Source organism: Centroberyx affinis, unplaced genomic scaffold (genome assembly GCF_046629955.1).
Source record: "Centroberyx affinis isolate AG114_WGS23_722 - 3 ecotype Tasmania unplaced genomic scaffold, CSIRO-AGI_Caff_v1 ptg002237l_1, whole genome shotgun sequence".
Lineage (NCBI taxonomy): Eukaryota > Metazoa > Chordata > Actinopteri > Beryciformes > Berycidae > Centroberyx > Centroberyx affinis.
The window spans coordinates 90,264-113,861 of NW_027280533.1; the positions used below are offsets into that span (position 1 = coordinate 90,264).

The window sequence follows — 23,598 nt, forward strand, 5'->3', positions numbered from 1 at the left end:
TTGGGTCGGGGTGGGTAACCCAGAAAGCCAATCATCTGGCGTGTTTGCTTCCGTTTGGGATTTCATGTTTGCGTGTGTGTGTGTGGGCCATTGTAGAAAAATGCACAATTCAGCATTTTCCTGAATAGATAGGGTAAGAATGGCATCAAACGAGAGCTGCGCTGTTTCTTTTCTGAAACCGAGAGGAAACCGCACACCTTTGTCTGGTTACATGCGTTGTGTAGACTTTGCATTCACCGCCTGTCCTTCACTCAGACACTTCTTTATAAAGGTCATAATATTATTACCATCTTATGATAGTCTTGTTATTATCGCCTGTTGTGATAGAGGCGGGTTTAGTAATGGGGCAGACGGTGATTGGATGCGCTGACCCCTCTTTGTCACGCTGCTTCCGTTTTGGCCGTACGCGCCTGCGCAGCGACCTCTCTCTGATATTTTATTTACTCCCGAAATCCAAGATGGCTCCTGTGAATGTCTCGGTCCCATAGCAAATTGAGGATGCAAGTAGCTACTGAAAAAACAACTTTTCCCCGACCATCGCATCCCCTGGAGTTCAATTCGTATGGTGCGGAGGAGGCCCTTACATCTGTCTAGGCACCGAGCAGCCGCCGCATCTTCGCGAAACCTCCTTCAAGTCTCCAATTTGGAGTAGTTTCGCGAAGTAGCTCTCTCGCTGTCGCTGTCTGTCCGGAGCGAGGTTCAGGCAGGCAGCTCATCCAAATGGCCGAACCGAGAAAAGTACAATTTGTCACCCTCTCGGCCTTCGCAGCTGGATCCGCCACGGAGTCTAGGAAACGCCGGCTAGAGGATGAGGCCGACTTCAACTTTGACGGAGACGGGGAGGTCGAGGCGACAGCGACCGGGGCAGAAGGTGCCAACGGCCGTTTCGGCAAAACCGGCGACGGGGACAACGCTGAAGCCAAGAAGAAGATTACGGTGCGGCTGAACCTCTCTCTGTGCGAGCCTAGCGACCACTCCTCCGCCGAGTTTAATTACAACGAACTCGTCCAAAACCTCCAGGTAGGAGCCCACAGTACCAGGCCGGGCGAGATGGGGGTTTTGAGTTCATTTTATTGAGCTGGGAAGTGTGTGCGTGCGTGTGTGTAGGGAGGACTTGTCATTGCTTACTAAAGAGGGGGAAGTGCACCTTGTCCTTCCACGGACTAGCGTGGTGGAAACTGACCATTCATGGGATTTCACACAAAAGACAGCCCCAGTTTAGCCACTCGTTCAGCCGTCCACTCTGCCCGGTCGGTCCGGTGTTTCCAACTTCAGCTGCGCTCAAACGTTGTAGGTTTTTTTTTCTGTTTTAGCGAGAGAGAGAGCTCCTCTTTCGCACATGACACGATAAAGCTTATCTTGTGCCTGCTACCTGTGTGTCCTGTTCACTTCGACTTGCCCAGCAACAGCCTAGTCACACAGCCATTACAGCACTTGAAAATGCCACATGCAGTTTGGCCCTCTGGCTGCGGGTGATAGATGGGAGAGCATTGCTGATGGAAGTACCAGGATGTAGCATGGGAGCAAGGCAAATGTCACTGTTGAGAGATCAAAGCAACGCCCGCCTCGATTTGCATTAGTGCACTTATATATATATAATTCAGTTTAAGTTGTTTATTGTGTTGTTGTTAATATGAGTGGACAATTTTGAATATAAAGTTCGCAAAATGTAGGTTAATTGTTTAAGTTTTTATTATTTTGTATTCTGGGGAAATGTGTGGCAGCACCATGTTTCACATATTTTGTAGTTTTGTAACATCACTAAGTTACCTTGAAGCAGTGATTTTCAGTTTGCTCGCAATATAGTGATACTTTATTGATACTTTTATTGATTGAAATTCTTTTTTGACTTGCACAGTACAGGGTCAGCTGCACAGCAGCACCCTTGGAGCTATTAGGGATTCCTGCTCAAGGACACAGGGCAGAAACTTGCCAAAACACGGGTTAAACCCGGGTCGTCCGGTTGAAGGATGGTCTCTCTCTCTAACGACTTGGCCACTCTGACATCTGGTCATTCATATTCATCTTCTTACAATATTTATTCCAGGCCAAGAATAATCCTCCAAGTCTGCCTTCAGCCCCCAACCCCAAGGACCCCAAGGACCCCTTCAACGATGATGAGAGGGAGCGACTGCAGGTTGAGGCCCTGGCCAAAAAGTTTGAAAACAAATATGTGAGTTATTTTTTTATTTCTGCATTTGGAAATGTTGTAGTCTGATCACGATGCAAAAAATCACATTAATATTACTGTTCTTGCTTGTTTTAGTAACTTGTTTAGTAATGTTGTGAGTAATTTATTTTGTTGTTCTCCCATGTAGCAGATACATTAAGATGCTTATGTGTATTTGTGATGATGTTTATGTTTATTTGTGTTCTTGAGAGGACCAAATGTCCCAAAAAGTACTGCCAGATGGAGAGACTTTCCCAAAGTGAGGACATTTTGTCAGTCCTCACTTTGATAAGGGGCCATTTTACGGTTAGGATTAGAATTATGGTTTGGGTAAGGATTTTACTGGAAAATGTTAGGTGTTACGGAGTGAATTTAAGTCAAAATCTGATGTCAATGGGGTGGGATTGTAATACAAATGTGTATTAACCTCCTTTTTGTCTAATTTTTTCAGGCTAACACAGGGAAGAAGAAGAGGAAGGACCGAATGCAGGACTTGATTGATATAGGCTTCGGCTATGACGAGACGGACCCCTTTATCGACAACTCAGAAGCTGTGAGTATCTCTCACTCCATCAACACGGATGTGATTTTTCTAGTTGTCTGTTTTTTTTTTCCCAGGATGTCAGTTTAATTTTCACATCACCCTATCCTTTATAAAATAACATTTGACATTGTTCTCTTTCCCCCCTACTATCCTGATTTATTTGCCGGCGTCATCACATTCCTGAACTGTCTTGTTCTGTTGAGGCAGACGTTATCAACAAATATTTATTTCCCGGCTTGATGTTTCAATACAGCACGTTTAACGACGCTCCTAAAGATAGACACGTATCTGTTCTCGCTACCAACCTGGAGACCGCAGTCTAAAATCAGCCTCATGACTCATAAATACGTCCTCCTTGTGTCCACAGTGGGATATGTCATTGTTTTTGTTTGACAGTGTTTGTTGCTCAGTATTCAGACGATATCACTGTCTGCTTGACAGTAATGGCTGCAATTAGGCTTTTTTTGTGTATGGATTCTGTCATTTTATGGTATTTGGGGTTTTTGTTTCGCTGTGATAGCTGCCCTCTCCGCTCTCGCAAATTGACGTCGTCTGTTTGACCCTAATGGTTCTAATATTTTCTGTTTTGATATGCTCTATGATGTGAACATTTTTCATCTGTTGCCTTGAGGGATTGCGATTCTATTTATTGATTTATTTATTTTGGCACACACAAAGTCCGGCTCGTTTTCACTGAACAACAAAAAAGTGTGTGAGCTACTTAACAAAAATCACTTGTCACAGCTCAATGTTGTCTAAAACTTTGACACTTTGCTTGAAAAAGAACGTTTGATCAGTTCTTCAGTCTAATCACAAGAATAATGTTTTTTTTTTATGTCTGTTTCTATTTTAATAATCTGATCGTTGGCATGTATTGCACATGTCGACAGCAGGAAGTCTCCAGAATACGTTTAAAAATATGCAGATGACACATTGGCTTTGATTACGTAAGGAGATTTCCTGTTTTCCTGCTTTTTTTTTTTTGTGATGTTCTTACACACGTCGTTTCCCATTGTTGTTTTTCTCAGTACGACGAGCTGGTCCCTGCCTCTCTGACCACCAAGCTGGGGGGATTTTACATCAACACCGGCACGCTGCAGTTCAGAGCGGCCTCGGACTCCGAGGGAGAGGAGGGGGGCAAGGTGAGGGATTACATTATTATTATTATCCGGGGTTCATAGGGTCAAGAAAAATCCGGGAAACTCATGGGATTTAAATGTTGCAGGAGTCTCCAGGCCTGGAAAAGATATGGAAATTTATACTTGCTGTCGGAAATATCCCAAACATTTGACTGTGTCGTAGACTAGTCATGCAAACGTGCTGAAATGTGGCTAGCAAAAATATGTCGGAGCCCTGATTGTTATGATACACACACCCAGCAGTATCTCCCCTACTGCTGATGAGGCGTGAAGGACTAGCCCGCCTATAGGAGCTTCCACCAGGCCTGAGCTCCATGTGCCTCAGCTCCAGTGGAAAGTTCCAGTGACGCGTGGTATAAACGTTGTCTTTCCACCGCACCGACAGATATCTCTGAGACACACACACACACACACACACACACACACACACACACACACACACACACACACACACACACACACACACACACACACACACAGCCTGGCATGTGTTTCTCAGATGGCGATGACCGTGTGCAACTGTGGACTGTTGTCATCTGCTTGTCGGAAATAACAAAGACGGTTTGTGCTCTCGTTTGCAGAAGCTGAACGACAACGGGGAGCAGGTGATTAAGAAGAGGAAGAAGAAAGAAGTGAACAACCTGGAAGAGAAGAAACCCAGGAAGAACAGAGTGCCCAAACAAGGGTGAGAGAGGCTGAAGAATGTTGTGCATATTTTGCCTGCTGTAGGCGTTTTTTGTTACAGGAGTTTATGTGATCAAATGATGTTCTTCCTCGTTTTTTCTGGATGCGACTCCCGGGTTTACATTGCTTGAGAAATTGAATGCGTGGCTCACTTCTCTGTTGGGAGAAATTACATTTCCGTCAGTGCGCCATCACTTTCCCCGCATCTCCAATTTATCCTTTTTCTGTTTTTTTTTTTCTGGAGACACTCATCTCCCACTTGGAAAAAAAAAGATTCATTACCGTGAGGCTAAGCCATAGAAAATGCCTTTTTAAAATGTCAAAAAATGCACCGGATGTTACTGGGGAAATAGACAGTTTTTTTTTTCTCCCCTGCTCTTGAAAAGCTGACCTTTTGGACATATAAGGATTTGTGGGCCACTGTGGATATCTAATGACGCACGTGTCCACTCGCTGCCCTGTTAATAATGCACCACCCCGCGCCACGTTATAATCCTCCGCTTTTGTGCGTACGTTCTCATACATCTATCATGAAGCAGGGATGCTGACTGTGACTTGCTCCTGGGCGATGTGACAGGCTGACCACCTTCCACAAAGACTCCATTATCCACGCTCAGATAGGCTGATCACTCTAACATGCCTCCATTATTAAAAAAAAAAAAATACGTCCAAAAATAGAAGCAGCTATTGCCGTAGTACCATTATGAAACGGATGATGTTATATATGTGTGTGTGTGTGTCAGATCTTTCAGAGCAAACTGCAGGTTAATCCCTAAGAATCCCTACGGTTCCACCCCTGCCTCTTCTCACATTTCTGACTGGGTTTCTCTGGGTGTGTCGACGCCTCCCTCTGCCTGTGTAAATGTCACTTATTTGCAGCACGGGTTTGATTTCTGCTTCATGTTGCACTCTCACCCCAGTCTACCCACTGTCCCATCCCTCTGAAATGAAGTTACTGAAACTGTCTTTCTTGCCTCATTAAGAGTGTTCATGTACATCCCCAAAGTCAGTTGGTGGATTTGTTAAGATTTTACAAGAGGGAGTGGAGGACAGTTACACTGTATTGCCTTTCATTCTAAAAGTTAACATGAGGGGTTCATTTTATAATTGGTTATGTGATGTCATCCCCTCCTTAAACTGCAATACTCCTAAAAAATCTTTTGCTGAAAAGAAGCCGTTGCTGTGTTTGCCTTGAACAGAGTGACGGCCCTCAACCTACACCGGCCAGAGAAGAAGAAGAGGAAGAAGCTGATGAAGGACTCGCTGTGCCTGGCGGCCATGCTCCGCCGCTTCACCCGGGAGAAGGAGGAGATGAGGAAGAGGAACCCCAATGTGGTGCACCCCGCCCCGGCCGGAGGCGCGCCTAACAAGTCCCACTCCGCCGCCTCTACCAACCACCTGCTGGCCGCCAACTCCACCCACCCGCAGTTGGCGGGCGCCGCCAACAGCGACATCTCCCTGGCCGACCTCACCTCCGACCCCACCGTCATGTCGCTGCTGGGCTCGGCCAACGAGAAGGAGCTGCAGGATCTCCTGGGCGACCTGGACTTCAGCTTGCTGGACGCGGCCCCGCAGCACGTCATGGCGACGGCCAGGGAGAACGGCCTCCTGGGAGTCGGCGTTCCGGCGCCTAAAGCGGCGGGAGGAGGCGGCCAGGGGCGCGGGCTGGGCTCCTCCAGCGCCCTTTTCTCTCCGCCCCCGCTGCCCAACGGGCTGCCCGCTCCGCTAATCAAACGCATCGAGGACCTGCGGGCGGTGAGTCCGTGGGCGGGTTGCGATTATCTGTGAGGCCTCTCTGACGCAGCTAAACGGGAAAGCCGTGCAGTTGAAGAAGTCACATTGATGTTTATTTTCATTGCTTAGGAGGACAGTCTAATGAGAATTGTCTCTTCTTGGCTCCGAGCTGAACTTCAGCTGTCTTCACCTTTCTTAAAGCTTGTTTTCCGTAACTATAACAGCAGGGTCGTCAACACTACCTGTGAAGAAGTTTTGTATTTTCTTGTTTTCGTATCTTGGAACAACAGTGTCAGCCGCAGCAGACTGCGTGAATTCTTTTTCTAGGCGCTGGTAAAAATGGAAAGAGAGGCAGAGAAAGGCAAACGAAAGGTAGAGCTACAGAGGTTAAGAGAAGAAGAACGAGGAGGAGGGAAATGGCACGGAGAGAGAGTGAGAGAGAAATGCTATCTTGCTGGTTCCAAATGTAACAAATGTAAGGTTTGCTTTAAGGTTTAGGAATTGGAGTCAGGTTAAGGTTAGGCAGGCAGGGGTGAAGCCTCACATTAAGGCTAAGGGAAAGCACATCGGTCAGTAGAAAGTCCTCAGATGCAGCATCACCAATATGAATGTGTGTGTGTTTGTGCTGTATGGAACAGTGCCGGTGTGCTGACTCAACCCGTTTCTCCCACAGGCCTCGCGGCAGTTTGATCAGGAGGGCAGGAAGAAATTTTTCACCCTGGACATGAATAACATCCTCCTGGAGTGAGTAGGACAGCTTTTAAATCACCGTCAGCCTAAATCTCAACTCGCCCTCCTTCTCCCTCTCTTTCACTCATTTTCACCAGCTCTCTCTCGCTCCCTCGTTTTGATGACGCACTGTTTCTCTCTGCTCTCTCGTTGTTGTTTTTTTTTCTTCTTCTCTCTATCTCCCTCTGTCTATGCTGATGACATGCTTCTCATTTCCATTCCATTCCACTCTCCCTTCAACCCTACCTCAATTCACCCTGTATGCCTCTTTTTGTCTCTCTCTCTCGCCCTCTCATCCCTCTATCCCCTTTATATCCCACACCTCTCCTCCTCCTCCTCTTCAGTATTGAGCTGCAGGCACAGGAGCAGCCTCTGGAGGTGCGTTCCGGCATCTACTCCCACATGGAGGCGTTTGTGCCGTGCAACAAGGAGGCCCTGCTCAAACGCCTCAAGAAGCTCAGCCTTAACATCCAGGTGAGTCACGCTCATCTGCGGAGAAAGGGATAAACCCCCCCCCCCCACACACACACACACACACACACACAATGGATTCACCTGGTGTGTGAATCGGGAAGAAGCCTTTCCCACGGCATTGTAGTCACTGAAAGCCAAACTGAGCCAGGAGTGAGTCTCTCTACACTATCAGAGACGGAGACAATTATTTTCCACGAATCGTGTCTGTTCTCAGCTGAGCGGTACCTAATTAATAAAAGGAAGTAAAAGGTCTATTGTGAAAACGTAGCTGTGAATCTTCACACTTCAGCTGCATATTTTCACACAACTTGAGCCTGTACAGGATCTGAACTTGTTTGTTTGGAGTTTTTGGGACAGGCAACTTTTTCTGCTTGTTTTTCTGCTCTAGCTGCTTCCTGTTTTTGTGTGTGTGTGTTTTTTTTTTTTTGTGACGATCATACCAGTGATTAATGGTCCCTTGTGTCTTATTTGGCAAACTGCACTCAAACTCATCTTTGACTGTGAAATATTGGCTGAAACTGTACACAGAATATTCAAGGCAAATGCATCAGGGAAATGAGGAAATCCACATCCACAAGTGCTTCCCCCGAATTTGTGCGCGTGTGCCGTGTTTTCTGATTTACAGTGATGTTTCTGAGTGGACCAAAACCTATCCTCTAGTTTCTCTAGTTTTCTAGCTGTTTTATATTTTAATCCACAGCCACTTTCACCATTTCAATTGCTAATGTGCGGGGCTCTCAGTGTAGGCGGACTTGCGCAATGAGGACTGCTGCTAAAACAGGCTTCCAAATGTCTTTTGTCATGGACCATTAGAGTGGCATTGTTGACAAAATACATCAACATACTCTCCCCCCACTTCTTTGTCTCTCTCTCTCTCTCTCTACCCTTCCTTCCCCCTCCCTTCTTTCTGTTCTCCTCATTTCATATTTCTCCTTTCTTCCTCTGCCTCTCTTTTCTCTCTCTTCTCTATCTCCTCCTTTTCCTCTGTCTCTCTTTCTCCCGCTGTTGCTCTTCCTCCATCTTTTCCCCACTTTCCTCACTCCCTCCTTCCCTCTCTCTCACTCTGTTGTTTTTTTCCATTCCCTCCCTCCCTCCCTCCTGTCTCTTCCTTCTCTGTATCCCTCTTTGTCTCTCTGTTACCCGCCCCTCTCTCTCTCTCTCTCTCTCTTTCTCTCTCTCAGGACGACCGACTGCGGACGCCACTGTTGAAGCTGAAGTTGGCGGTGTGTAGCGTGATGCCAGAGCAGATAGCCAGATATAACATGGACTGCATGGCCAAGGTTGCCAAGTAAGAAAATCCCTCCTGTTTTTCTTTTAGAAGACAGGCAATTAAGAGACAAAACAATTTAATTCCTACTACATTTTGCCATCATTCCCCCTCTCTTCTGCCTCTGCCTCTCATCACTTCTGCTTTTTATGAATGTATATGAAGAGGTTCACTCCCAATTCAGCCATTAAATACCAACACATACTCTTAAAAAATGACTGTTGGCATTTAAAGTTAGGAGTCATCTTTAGATCTTTGCTTAGTATTTATGTTTTTGAGAATAGCACCGCCTGTGTTTTTGAAATACTGACTGATGGATACATAGCGATTTGGAATGGAACTCTTCATATGGTAATTTGACCACGTTCATTCTAGTTGATAGTTTTTCTGAGTGTATGTGTGCACATGCATTTATACATTTCTGACTGTGTGTGTGTGTGTCCTGCAGGCAGCAGTCGGGGGAGGGCGAGAAGAATGGCTCAGAGGAGGAGGACGAGGAGAAGCCAGGGAAAAGGGTGATGGGCCCGCGGAAGAAGTTTATCTGGGACGACAAGCTCAGGTAATAATCCTGGGATCCTGGGCCAGGGGCAGTGTGCGTGTAGTTTGTGGATTTGAGACAAATAAAACCAGGCCTTTAAAATGAATGGATATCCCTTTAAAGTACTTGCTAGAACATTAGCAGCAGTTTTAAAATGAAGGATTTCATCAGTATTACTTGACTTGACAAGATCCTGAGTAAAAATTGAGGTCTTATGATGTCTGATTTTGACCGTCTTACCCCAAAACATGCCAAAATTGATTTCTTAACTTTCACGAAACAAAAGACCTTGATGTCTAAGTTGATGTCTAAGTGAGTGTGGGAACCCTGAGTAGAGCATAAGTGTCAAAAACAAAACAAAATCTTTGACTGGCGTCCAATGATTCACTCAGAAGCCTTACAACTGCTTTCCAGTCAACAACAACTTTCACAAACGGCTCCCATTCATCTCTAGGGAAGATGATTTGCCACGTCATTATTTTCTTCACGTCCCTGAAGAATGACAAAATCCTCTCAGCCATTATGTTCTCTGCACCTGCCTGCTAGTTTCAGTTTTAATAAATAGTGACTGATTTGTGCTAAATGTAACACTGTGTTTGTGTAGGAACCTGCTGTGCAGCTTGGTGCGGGTGAAGCTGAGCTGCTATGAGCTGGAGAGCCAGTGCTCTCTGTCTGTGGAGGACTACCTCAAGGCCTTCATGGAGAACGAGGTCAAACCACTATGGCCCAAGGGCTGGATGCAGGCCAGGTCAGTGTGTGTGTGTGTGTGTGTGTGTGTGTGTGTGTGTTCTGGTGCTTATATCCTTATGAGGACCAAATTCCTTCTCAGTGATGGAAAATTACAGAAAATCCTCCAAAGCAAGAACAATGGAGTTAGCCATAGGTCTAGAATTAAGTTAAAATTTTGTAAGATTTAGTAGTCTGGGTTTGAATGTGTGTGTGTGTGAGATACATTCCTGGCTGTCATGATTCATTATCACCATCTAGAGTCACATGCATATAGTAATCAGGGCGCATATATATGTATTACCCGTTGACCCAAGTTTACTGTATACCTTGTAATAGTAGCCTGGCCATGTATATGCTTCTACTACAGAAATCACTGGGTTTTTGCTAAAGACAGGATTTTGTCTGCACATTAAACACAAGATGCAAAAGCTGGATAAACACACATAATAGTAAAATATGGCATGTAGATCTGTGCAAAGATTCAGCAATATATTTTCCAACAGAATGCATTTTATCACCTGCCAGTTAGCATTAATAACTATTTGGAGTCTTTGTTCATTTGCTTAACTATGAAGATCTCTATGAGAGACAGGCTGTTATTTGAGACCAGGTGATTATTAGAAGGTTTTTGGTGCTTTAGAGCTCAACTGGGCATAAGAATGAAAGCTTTCCATGACTTGAGAAAACACTGGACCAAACCCTAAGGGTAACAGCTTGGGGAAATATCCAACTTAAGCCTGGCTTTTTTTTTCTGCCGAGCCAGGGCAATTAAATGAGAAATTCAGCCCGACCATAACCATAATATTCTAGTCAGCTGGCATCAATATGAAGCTGTTGTTTCATTATCTTTTATCGCTGTGTGTTTCCTCTTGTCAGGATTCTGTTCAAGGAGAGTCGTGCCGTTCACAGTCACCTCACTGGAAACCTGTGAGTATTTTCTTTCTCCTTAACCAACCCAGGTTACTTGAGTATCAGTAACCACTCAATCATTTCTATAAGAATGTGCTTGAATGTGATGTCTAAATGGAAAATGCTGGTATTTTTCCCTGCAGAGTCAAGAGGAGAGTGGTGCCCGGTCCCAAGGCCAAAGCCAAGGTGAGAGACGGCATCTATATTACCACAAAATAGGTCCAACTGCACTTTTTCACATTACTTTTGGCTCTTAAAACCCACCGTGCTATCTACTTTGATTTTGACCCATTTGCCAAGCAGCATCGCTGCCTGCAGCAATATAACAGCACATTGCCTCATAATGTTGCCTTTAATGTGTCTCGGTCGTTATCATCATACTTGCCCTATTTTGAAGATAGAGCGGTTATTTGGCATTCATTTTGTCTGACTTGGAGAAAATTTAAATTGAACTATTCCATCATTTTAATGTCTCAACAGTGTTAAACCTACTTCATTAGTTCTAGGCTGGGTGGTTGCCTTTTCCCCACATAATGTCCTGTCTGAATGCCGTGTTGGATCACCACTCAAAGCCACAGACACTAACCACTTGTCTCCTGTCCTATAGGAGGGCCCGTGGATCCAGAAACCCCCTCTCCCCATGACCTCCACTCCGTCTCTGCACACCGCCACGCCGGCCCTGCCCTCCGCCCGCCGGCCCCCCTCCTCCTCGCCCTCGGAGCCCATCTGTCTGTCGGACTCTCTGGACGAGGATCTGACCGCCCCCTCCCTGGACTCCATCTCCCACGCTCTGGCCCTGCTCAGCAGCGCCACCAAGGGCCTGGGCCCCTCAGACAGCCCGCTGTCCCCCCCGCCCCTCCACATCCCTACCTCCTCCCCGCCCTCCGTCACCCCCCACTACCCCTCGGCCTCCCAGCTCTCTGCGACGCAGCAACATTCCCTGTCCAAGATGGAGACGGCCCCGCTGGCGGCCGTGCCCGCCGGGAGCCTGCAGACGACGGCGCCGCTTTCCTCCTCTTCTACCTCCTCCTCTTCCTCCTCCTCCTCCTCTCCCTCTGCCTCCGCCATGGCTCGCCTGCAGGCGGCGGGCTCGTCGCTGGCCTCCAGGGCGACAGGCTCGTCGCTGGCCTCCAGGGCGACGGGCTCGACGCTGGCCTCCAGGGCGACAGGCTCGTCGCTGGCCTCCAGGGCAGCGGACGGCCCCTACGGCTTGATCAAAGGATCCGGCGCTGCTGGCCAAAACCAGAATCAGAGACACGTTACCATGGTGACGCCCGCTCACAGGCCGGGCTTGCTGATGGGAGGGAGCGGCAAGCTCCATCCGCAGCCCTCCCCGTCGCCTCCCAAGCAGCGGCCCCCTCCCACGGCTTCCCCTCTTCTGCCCCCGCACCAGAAGGGCTTTGCCAGCCCTTCGGGGGTGCTGGGAGCCATGGCAGCCCCTCAAGGACCGGCCAAGAGCAGTGCCAAAGCCGGGGGCGTCAGCAGCAATGGGGGCATCCCCCCCTCCTCCTCCCCCTCCTCCCTGTCCCGCTCCAACTCCAACTCCCACCCCGGCCTGCAGTCCTTCTGCCCCCCGTCCCCGGTGGTCTCCTCCCCGTCCCCCACCTCCCACTCCTCCCAGGGGAAATCCCACGCCCACCACCACCACCACCACCACCACCAGGCCAACTTCATCACGCCCATGCAGGCCACCCTCACCAAGTCGTCCCACAGCAGCAACTCCTCTCCCATCATCAAGCTCACCCCGCGGCCCCCCGCCCCCACCCCGCCTCCCTCCTCCTCCTCCTCCCCCTCCCCGTCCTCCTCGCCCTCGCACCCGCTCTCCCACACCCAGATGATCCCCGGCCAGCAGCAGCACCAGTACTCCGCCAAAACCTCCGGCTTCCGGCCCCCCTTCAGCGTCGCGGGCGGGGGGCAGGCGAAGCAGAGCCAGGGCATCTGCAGCTTCGCCGGGGGTCAGAAAGCTCAGTCCGTCAGCAGCAGCAGTAGCATCAACAGCAGCGGGAACTCCAACAGCAACAACATGGGAGTCATGTCGTCCGGCTCCGGTCGCGCGGACGGCAGCCCCTCCCCTTCTTCCTCTTCGGTCTCGGCCAATCACGGGCCGAGGCAGAGGGTTGTGGGCGGCCAGGGCTCAAAGGCGGGAAATGGCCGGGCGGCTTCAGGAACTCTGGTCACTCCCTCCGCAACGTCACACCTCTCACAGGTGAGTTTTCATGCCACGGACGAAACAGTGTTTTATGTTGAGTTTCACATTGTTTTGGATATTATAGTGTCATCTATACAGTATGTGGCAATTCTGAATAAATGGAAAAAACTCCCTCTTTGTGTCCTTCCCACTGTCTCTCCCTACTTCCCTCTCCCTTTCCTTTGCATTCTGTTTCCCTCCCTCTCTTCTCTCTTATTCCACCACCCACGTCTTCCTTCCACCCCCCCGCCCCCCCTTCCCTCTCTCCTTTCCCCTCCCCAGGTATCGACAGCAGCAGGCACCGCCCTCCTGGGCAGCCCCTCTGCTCTGCCGCTGGGCTTTGGGATGCTGGGAGGCCTGGTGCCCGTCTCGCTGCCCTTCCAGTTCCCCCCGTTGCTCAACTTCAGCCCTCCCGGAGCACCGGGGGCGGCCGGCATGGGCTCCGCCCCCAGCTCCAACTCAGGATACTCCCTAGCACAGAACGACTTAATGGGTGAGTGGAGAAACAGCCCAGGATAGCCGGAGAGGAGAGTATAATTTGTGGTTTCAGTGTTTTAGCGCCAAAAGGCTTAAAGGTTGTTTCAGAGACCTTTCTGTTGCACTAAAAAAAACACTGGTGATAGTCCCTTCCACAGATTGAGGTTATGCTTGAGTGAGGTCCCTACAATGAAAAGTGAATCAAATACTCTAGATTATAAGCTTAAGAACGTCCAAGGGAAATGTTAGCTTTTTCCACACAGTAGCCTGCAAAATCAGTTTCATGTTGCAAGTAGGGAGAAAAAATCTTTTGAAAATCCTCAGAGAAATAGTCTGAAATGGAATGAAGGATTGTTAGCGTGTCAGTCAGCAAAACATTGGGACAGTCCTCTAGTCTAAAACAGTCCCAGTCCTCTCTTCACACACTCTAAAGGGAATGTCACTTCACACATTTTCAGCATTTCAAATTCCATCCCCACGATAAAAGCATATTAATCTAATGCAAAACCAAAGAGTATTCACCATGACATTTTTTAATTTACTCATTTAATTAAGTATCTGCGCAATTATATCATTATCACGCTGGTAATTGGGTGATCCGGAGGTTTCCATTAGGAGCGGGAATCCCAGCTAATTTTCACTGGTGTTCAAACAACAGATATGAATCTGTTTAATTGACTCGACTAAGAAATGGAAATGTGCCAGAACAGACAGAACTGGATGCCGGTTCTCAGACATTACCTGTGGGCATGATTGAAACTCACCTGCTTTGCTTTTTGTTTTATTCTGCTTTATCAGGTTGCTTTTTTAAACTACTGTAATACTCTATTTGTTTAATTAGTTAATGTATCCATTTATATATCCATTTATTTCTATATTTATTATTAATCTATTATTCTGTTCAATTATTTGTTTATTTAAAGAAAATCTAAAAAACCTAATTGCCCCCTGAGGATAAAGTGTCTTGAATTGAATTTATTGTATTTTATTTGTATTTATTTCTTTATGATTAACATTCACTGTTGGAGAAGAGGGCGGTTTTAAAGTACAGACAGATTAGCCAGTGGAATTAAACAGAGAAAGGAGACTTAAAATGGAAGATGGGAACGATTTACATATTCATAGCTTCTCCTTATTTTAATGACAGCCTGTAGGTTCACCTACTGGCTGGCTGTGTGTGTGTGTGTGTGTGTGTGTGTGTGCTCGTGTGTGTCTGCGTGTGCGCACACTCCCTCAGTGTTGTGTGTCTGCGTCACACACACCCATACTGAAGTGTACCAGCAGCACCTCCGCTGTGCTCCAGATTTCTCGCTGTGACCCTCTTACCCTGTCTTCTTTTTTTTTTTTCCCTCTGTTAAACCCACCTCTCCCTCCTTTGTTCTCTCCATCTCCATCTTTTGTGCACCGTCTCCGTCATCCCACTCCTTTGTACTTGCCTCGCCTCTGATCCTCTCCTTTCTTTTGTTGTCTGCCTCTCTCTCCCTCTCTCTCTTTTCCATATCCCCTTTTTTTTTTGTTGTTGCCTTCCTCCCTCTCATCTCTCCATCCCTTCCCTCCATCTCTCCTCAGATCTGTATAAGAGTCTCCAGTCAGGGTCGCAGGCTGCCCTACCTCCTCACTTGCAGCTTGCTTTCTCAGGTAATCTGCATTCCTCCTCCCCCTCCCTCCTCCCCTCCCTCTCTCCATCTGTCTGTGTCGAGTTGACCTGTCGTCCTCTGCTCCGCTGCCGTATTGTCTTTGTTCCGTACCTTTTCTGCTTGCTTCGGTACATGTGGTGGTCGGCATGCCTGTGGCTCGTCCTCCTGTAGCACAGTAGACGCATGATGTTAAATCTGTCGGAGCGTGGGCTATCCTGTGATACATTAGCGTTGGCTAGATCTCCAGAGCCTCCCACAGGAGTATGCAGCATACGCAGTGAGAATATTCAATGTTTTTTTTTTTTTTTTCATGTGATATACAGATGGTTCTTTGATTCGAGAGCGCTCTAAGAAACAAGTGAAACTGGAAGGTGTGATTTGCGCACAAACAAAAACAAACATTCGCCACTGCTCATGCTAATTGAAGTCACGGGGAGAGCAGCTCTCCGCCGCACATCAACAGGTCTTTGTTTTACGCTCTGTGCGAAGGGTTTTCGGCCCAAATTTTTGAAACCTGTTGCAGTCGCCCTCATGGCTTCCTTGTATTTAGCATTGGCGGTGGCTGAATTCAGCTTGTGAACCTCGCAGTCCAGTTTCACCTGCTTCTTCTGCAGCTCTCAGGCCAAACAACCATCTGAACACCAGGAGAGACAAACACAACTCCTCCTTGAAGAGTGTTTTAAAATGCTGCCGGCCCAGCAGCAGCCTCCTGCAGCCTGTTGCACCAGCTGGACATGCGTTGGATGTTAAGTTAGGGTGTAAACTCTACACTAAATGTTACATTGAAACAAGTTAGTTTGACACCGAAGCCATGCCTTCGTTTTGTTGCACCATGGAAACTTAAGGTCTTAACTAGCAGAGCATAAAGGGACAGGGATGTTCTCACCTTCTGGTTTTATCTCCCATATGTTGTGTAACCATTAATTTGGCCATGGTAAAAGCTATGTAGTTAGACCCAATGCAATTCCCCCCTTCACTAATAAGGTGTTAAAACAGTTATTTTATTGTAACCTAGCTAAAATTCTGATGTAAACTGCACTATATTTATTCCTCTGGGTCCTCCAGCAAGTTTTCCCATCCATCAGCTTGATGAGCCATGCCATTGGCTATTTTACGGAAGACTTAACACCTAATAGGAGCGGGTGTAAGTTTTAAGACTTAACTTATGTACTGCATTGGAACCATTTCAGTTGGTGCAACCATTTAAATTTTAATTTAACGTGAATTTAGTGCTGAAATAGCCTACGTTTTGAACTTAACTTGAGCCGGGGCAACAGGCTGCTGGATCTCTCTCACATCAGAACGACAAAACTGTCTCACCTCCCCTCTCCAAGCGCTCTAACATCCACATCCTCTCCAACCAGATGCGAACCAAAGCCAGGGTGGAGAGATGAAGAGGAAGTCCCACTGACCAATAAACAGCGCAGGATGCAAGAGAGACCAGTCGGGACGACGTCACGGCCTCCCGGAGGACATCCACCAATAGGAATCTTCACTTTTGATGGACTGACACAGTGATGTAATACAGACGGGTGGGGGTGGGGGGAGGGGGAGGGCTCCACTGGCCCTTTTTTTTTTTTTTTTTTTTTTTTTTTATAAACGGACCTATAGGAGAATCAGTTCATCCTCGCTACGATGGCAATGATAATGAATTTAATTTAAGTGTATTTTTTAATAATAATTAGCGGGTATGAGAACAAGACGTCGGGAGTGAATGATGAAACACTTCTTTTTATTTTTTTTTTGTTCTGCCTATTTTATTTTTTTTAAAGTTTTATTTCGTCAACATGTTTACATACGACCGACCTTGATCACTGTGGAATGAGAGTGTGAGCTAGGTGGCGGTACAGAAGAGAGTAGTAGTACGCTACGTAATATAATTTGTATTTAAGCTTATGTGGAATAACGGGACTCTTCTTGTTCTTGCAGTACAAAAAAAACAAAAACAGAAAAAAACCATCAAAAAAAAAAGAAAAACGGATTGAGAAACGAATAATTATTTTTCTGTCCTTTTGTCTCCGATGTGGGGAAATCGTCGTGTCCGTAGAATTTTATTGTTGGAGGTCACCTCTGCTCCCACAAATGACTGTTAAGTAGTAGCTTATATTAATATTGATAAATTATTTGTAATTTACACAGGGACAAAAAAAAATGAAGCTGTGTGAGAAAGCAGGTGAGGTTGATTTTTGAATGTGTGTATGTACATAAAACACAATATACTGTATTTTCTTTCCAGGTTAGTCTGAACGGGTGAGAGAGCGGATCCCCTTCTCAGTGTGAGTGCGTGCGAGCATGTTCCCCCCTCTCTTGCTTCAGTGTGTCTTTGGTGCTGTTTATCACACTGGACCTTTTCTGGAAAAAAGACTTGAAATAGAAAAAAAAAGCAAAAAAAAAAAAGCTCAGACTCCTCTTCAGGCGGGAGGAGCGGGGGTTTGTGAGAGAGGGGAGAAACGTGAGACTGTAGCCTACTTGAATTTATTTTTTTTGTTGTTTTTTTTGTTTTTTTTCCGTAAGTTAAAAGATTTGTATTTACTTTCTCTGCTTATGGAAAAACCGACTCAAAACTCAATATAACACAACGCCTTAGTTTGTATGGGAAAAAAAAAAGTTTGAAAAAAAAAAAAACTATGCAGGACTGTAAAACGCTCAATGCAAAAGTGCAAGTCGTTGCTTGGCTTTCAACCTCTACTCAACTGTCAGTGCATTCTTCTGGGAGTTGTGAATGTTTGTGGATGTGACGTCACACAGGACTCCTTTTTTTATCGATCTTAGAAATATACCTTCCCTCTGCCGAATACCTCCGTTAACGAAAACTGTTCTTCCTGAGTCTCTTCACTGTCCTCTTATCTCCCCGCCCCTCTTCTGTGTGTATGTGTGTATGTGTGTGTGTGTGTGTGTGTGCTTGGCTGGCTAGCGGCACCAAGAACGGCGCCAAAGATTGTTCTGTAGCTAACTTAGATGGGGTGCTGCTGGTCAGTGTGTGTGTGGGTGTGTGGTTATTCTGTCATTTCTCCAAAATGTACCCCCCTCCCGTGAGTGTAAACGTCTGGTCTGTCAGGATGTCATTGTGAAGTCATGTGACTGGAGCAGTGGGTGACATCTTAAATTGTGCTTTCTTTGGGGAGGGGAAGGGCGGGGCGGGGGGTGAAAATGACATTTCATGGTAACTGGTTACTTAATTTGGTCTTTTGTAGATTATTTTTGTGTGTCGATTATGAAATTAAACAAAAAAACAGGTGGTTTTCAGTATGACTCTGCTTGTTATTACTTATTTTATGGTGCGCTTTTTAGACTAGTTTTCCTTAAAGCATGTTAACGCTAACTTCTGTCTCCCCCATTGTAAAACACTGCCAAGACACGTCTAAGAGACTACAACGGACCAATCCATGGCACTGAACACCGGTAAAGTCCCGCCTCCCAAACACACAAAAACAGCATCACAGCTACAATGAATATGCTTTATTTTCCTTTTACAAAAAAAAAAGAAACCAAACAAACAAAAACAAAAAAAATCACCGTCTAGAAATACAGGTATACAAGAAATAATATGGTGGGGGAGTATTTGCAGTTGAATGCCTGGTTGTCAACAGCCAGTTGGATAATTAAAAAAACAAATGAGTTAACTACTTTGTGGATGTTAAAGCTTTCAACCAAGTGAAATCCCACACAGGGCTGTTTCCCAGAAGCATGTTGGTACTATAATAATTGGGTAAAGATCATCTTAGTGCCAATATACTTTTGATAAACGCCGCTGCTCAGGAGCAGAGAGCATAGGACTCCGCTTCTCATGTAGTTAATCATAATAATAATACTGATTTTTTGACCCAAACACTCTAGCTAGGAGGTTATTATGACCAGGAGAGGTACGCACTGGATATGATATGAAGAAGCACAGCAAGAATACAAAAAAGGAGGAAAAAAAAAAAGTAATAAGTAGTGTTTTTCATTGTTTACCTGTTTGGTCTTGTTAGGGGGGGGGTTACACATCTGTAATACATGACAGATGTGTGTTTTTACCACAGGTGAAATCCTTGTATCCCCGCTTATGCTCTTATTTAGTGTCTAAGGCACTTTTAAAGAAACATACCGTTAAGTGTTAACACTGGAGGAAGGGGGCGAAGGAGTTTTCCCATAGACGAACCATCTTAATCCTCCGATCCGGAATAAAGGAAAAGGCCAAAAAAATAAAAAAAAGGTAGAGTTTGATAGATGGATATGGGCGACCTGGCATGTATAGTATTCACATTGACACAGAACTGTAGTGGCTTGGTAGATACAAGGCTGTCTGCAGCGTATCAGGCAGTGCGTTCCAGTTATCTCTCCTTTTCCTTCACCTCGCTTTAAACAAAAAAATCCTAACAAGGAATGAGGGAATATTGCAAGGGAAGGAAAAAAAAGCTTGCATTCTGACCGCCGCCTAGGAATACTAAGTGCTTGACAGGGTCGGTGGGGTTCAACTCCCAAAATCATGGCACAAACACGTAAATGTAGTGAGAGGGTGACTCGATTTTCCAGTATTTTCAAGTCGTCTCCGTATCTAGTCGAACTACATGTTTTACCTAAGCTGCAACCATTTAGTGTCACATTAAAAAGCAAGGGCTCGTTCTGTTGGGTTCCAGTTTAAAAGGGCGACACCGTCTCCCGTGTGCAGTTCTGTGCATTTTCCAGCAACTCTCCTACTATCTATGCCTCTCGCCAGTCCACATCACAGGACCACATTAAAACCAATAGTGTTCCGAATAGTCAAAAGTACAAAACGGGGGGGAGGGGGGTTAACGTCGCAACCTACGAGATTCCTAAATTAACCCAGCTAGCCGTTCTTCTCAAATATGAGATGAAGCAACAGAGAAAAAAGAAGCTTTTTTTTTTTTTCACAGTAATCAATTTTTTTTCCCCCCAGTCCATTTTCTTGTTTTTCCTGTTGCGTGTCCGGACATGTTAGTCGCTCCTGTAGTGTTGTAGTGCGGAAGCTGAACAACAGTCTGTGCGTCGGAAAGAGAGACTCATGCAACAAAAGCGGCCCGTGTGGCAGTCCGTTGGTTGTGTTTTTTTTTTCTTTCTTCTTCTTCCCCCCCCGTTTGAAAAGGACGAGTGTCTGTTTGGCTGTCAGTCCTGTTGAAAGCTGAAAGGAAGGAGGGAGGGAGAGGAGGGAAGGGGGGGTAACGATGGCTTTTGCACAACTTGGGGTTTTCGTGAGCGGTAACGACGATAACGACTACCGAGTGAACGACGTTTCCTTGTAATCCTGCGTTTCCAGTAGGGGGGGGGGGGTTTGGGGGTGCGTTCACATATGTTACATACTTGTGCACACACACACACACACACACACACACACACACACACACACACCTCGCAACCTCCGCCTGCGTTACACACTCACACGCACGCACAGTTTCATATGTATAAAAAGCACTTTGTACCTAAGCATACTTTCTCAAGCTGAGCACGTAATTCCAAGCCTATTGGGAGAGGAGGGGAGGGGAGGGGAGGGGAGGGGAGGGGAGGGGATTACAATATGACGATGAGGAGAAGACACATGGCCAGAGGACTAGCAGCTTGCCAGAGAAGAGTAGAACCGAGTATGGCAGAGTTGTCCGTTCGCCCCGGTACGTCTCCAGGAGCGGAGACTGTGTTTCGGGGGGTTGGGTGGTGGTTTTCCCTGCAGTGTGAACTATAGGACAGAAAGGGCAGAGGCTGAAAGTCTCGCTCGGCCCGGCTTTACCAGAGACGCCTCCTCCGCTCCGGCCGTCTTCTGGGTGGTTTCGAACGGAACAGAGAGGGTCCTGGCCGTAGATGGATGATGGATGAGATGAGGGAAGAGCAGGGTAAGGTAGTCGATGGCGGTGAGGCGGAGGAGCGGAGCGAGGCGGGGGGGGTGGGGAGAGGGTTCGCTCGCGGGTCACTCCGCGTTGGAGGCTTGCGTCTCGTTGAGGTCGCTCGCTCGGCTGTCGGCGTCGTCGTCCGACAGGTCCACGGAGGCGCCGTCCAGGTTGAGGTTGCGGCGGCCCGAGCGGCTGGAGGAGGAGAAGCTGCTGACGGGACCCCCGCGCCTGGACAAGGTCACACACACAGACAGAACGTGTTAAAACCTCTGCTGCGCTAACCGGGGCAGCTACAACTTTTTTGGCAAATACCAGTCGGCTTCGTAGACTCCGTACCTGAGTCGGTTCTTGAGGGAGTTGACCTCCCGGGTGAGGCCCTCGCTGGCCTCGGTGGCGTCGTCCAGCTCCCTCTGCAGCTTCCGGCGCGAGGCGTTGGCCCTGGTGGCCTCCTCCTCCGCCTCCTCCAGCTGACGCTTCAGCTGCTTCATGCGAGAGTTGGCCTTCTCCATCTGAGGGGAGGAGGGATGACGGAGTGAATCGGGGGGGGGGAAACAGAGCGGCGGGTGTGTCTAAACCGGAGGGCGTGCTCCTAACCGTTCCCCGACTGATAGTCTGCTCACCTGCTCCTTGTACTGGTCGGCGTGGCGACGCTCGTCCTCCACCTGCATCACCACCTCCTTCAGTTTCTTCTCGGTACGGCGGACGATCTTGTTGGCTGCTGCTCTCTCCCTGGAGGTTAAACGGAGAGGAAAAAAAAAAGGAAGACGAGCTCGTTAACACCTGGATTTGATTTAAGATGAGAGTTTATGCACTGAATGTGTTCTACTTAAAAAGGTACAGACAGTAATAAATTGGTAGGGATTTTTCCATAGCCTTTCGCTCATTCCACCATCTGCCATTGTGAGAAGCTGAAAGCTTTAGCTCAGTTTGTGCTGTACTCCTTGACCTTGAACAGGATGCTTGTACAACGATTTGTCATCACTTATGTCGTTTCACATCCAGCTGAATTAAACAGAATATTTACTAAGAGGGACGCAAAATGGCTGCTGTGACACATAAAGTGACAACAAGGGAGTTGGGAGGGGAGCTTGGACACTTACTTAGCCTCCTGCTCCAGCTGCTCCTCCAGCTGCAGTATCTTTGCCTCCAGGGCGGAGATAGAGGCCTTGAACTTGGACTTGACAGCACCTTCCAGCTCCCCCAGCTTGGCCTTCAGCTCCTGCAATCATAACACATAATTGTTAGAATTATTAGGAGTATTAAATAGGACAAAAAAAAGTATATTGTCCATTTCATATGATCCCTGCAGGTCAAGGTGCTTACACGAGAGATGAAAACAACAAACCAGAGAGGAGGAAAAAGAATACAGGTATTGTGTATGGAGCTGATGAAATTTTGGTTAATGTATGCATGTATGTATGCACACGGGGTGGACAAAATAACAGAAACACCACATAGTCATATTAAGTTGAAAACCAATTAGTAGTATTCATCAGCTCTAAAAGAGATCTGACAATCCCTACATTTATAGTTAAGAGGCTAAACAGTTGGTGCCTGAATTGCAGGTGCATTGATCACAAAAACTGAAAAAATATTAAATGTGATCAGTGGAACGGTCCCAAAATCAGGGCAAAATTTACCAAACATGGATAAACTGTATTGGCAAAGAGGATCAGTGGTCTGCTAAACACCACAAAACTACAGCCTAAAAAAAAATCAACACTTAATTGACAATAAACACTGTTCCCTCATGATGCTCCCATACTCCCATAAAGACAATGATGCAGCCATGTGTACACAATGCAAAATCGAGAGTGATTTCAAAAGTCAAACGCCTTCCTTGATATTTATGTATTGTTAGGTCTGTCTGTTATTTTCCCCACCCGCTGTGTATGTAATGTCTTTAACAAACTATACGAGACCTTGTTCTGCCGTTCCATCTGTTGCCGTGCGTTCTCACTCTTCTGGGCGGCACTGCGCTCCCCGGCCAGCTCGGTGTTCAGGGTGTCGACCTGGGAGAGAGAGAGAGAGAGAGGGAGGTGATGTAGAAGAAGAGGATGGTGTGGAGTGATGGGAGAGGAAAGGTGGGCGATGTGAGAGATGATGGGGAAGAAAGAGTTGCAAGAGATGGAGGATGAAAGGACGACAAGCAAGGAAAAAGATGGATGGAAGAACAGTAGTAAGTAGAACATTGTTGTCGACATGCATAATGCATAATGTCTACAGTATGATGTGCAGTTTCTTTATATAGCACTGGGATTAGTGCAGTGCTGTGTTGTGTTGACAGCTGAAGAACAGAAGCTTTTCTATTTGTTTACTAGCCCAAATATAAAGTATGATGCATTTTACATTGAGTGTTTGTTGCATCCATCGTCAGGAGGCTGCAGCTTTGATGTGTTCACTCCTTACTATTGATGCTTGCTAGGTTGGTGATCTGGGAATTTAAGCTTATTGTGTTGCTGCGCCCATTTTAAGTCGCTCTGGATTAGAGCGTCAGCCAAAAATGTAAAATGTACTCTGTCAGTTTGATAAGAGCAGTGTTGTTATGCCATCATGG

At 46.8% G+C, this 23,598-nt stretch overlaps 2 protein-coding genes across 2 annotated transcripts in view; one reads left to right on the forward strand and one right to left on the reverse strand.

Moving 5' to 3' along the window:
• The first annotated feature begins 473 nt into the window (after positions 1 to 473).
• On the forward strand, positions 474 to 16,730 carry ubn2a (ubinuclein 2a). Its single transcript, XM_071532720.1, has 18 exons — positions 474 to 1,020; positions 2,048 to 2,173; positions 2,622 to 2,723; positions 3,743 to 3,856; positions 4,438 to 4,538; positions 5,737 to 6,292; positions 6,945 to 7,015; positions 7,345 to 7,474; positions 8,656 to 8,762; positions 9,190 to 9,300; positions 9,884 to 10,027; positions 10,885 to 10,935; positions 11,061 to 11,103; positions 11,525 to 12,005; positions 12,087 to 13,123; positions 13,388 to 13,598; positions 15,152 to 15,220; positions 16,584 to 16,730. The coding sequence occupies exons 1-18, from the start codon at positions 721 to 723 to the stop codon at positions 16,628 to 16,630; spliced, it is 3,801 nt and encodes a 1,266-aa protein (XP_071388821.1). The 5' UTR covers positions 474 to 720; the 3' UTR covers positions 16,631 to 16,730.
• Positions 16,731 to 21,118: 4,388 nt separating this feature from the next.
• LOC139655338 (myosin-10-like) overlaps positions 21,119 to 23,598 on the reverse strand; it is a 56,906-nt gene continuing 54,426 nt past the window's right edge. Inside the window, exons 40-44 of the mRNA XM_071532719.1 lie at positions 22,964 to 23,053; positions 22,142 to 22,260; positions 21,662 to 21,770; positions 21,378 to 21,550; positions 21,119 to 21,269 (exon numbers count right to left, since the gene is read on the reverse strand). Of these exons, the coding sequence (XP_071388820.1) occupies positions 21,119 to 21,269; positions 21,378 to 21,550; positions 21,662 to 21,770; positions 22,142 to 22,260; positions 22,964 to 23,053 (642 nt within the window). The remainder of the gene's footprint in view (positions 21,270 to 21,377; positions 21,551 to 21,661; positions 21,771 to 22,141; positions 22,261 to 22,963; positions 23,054 to 23,598) is intronic.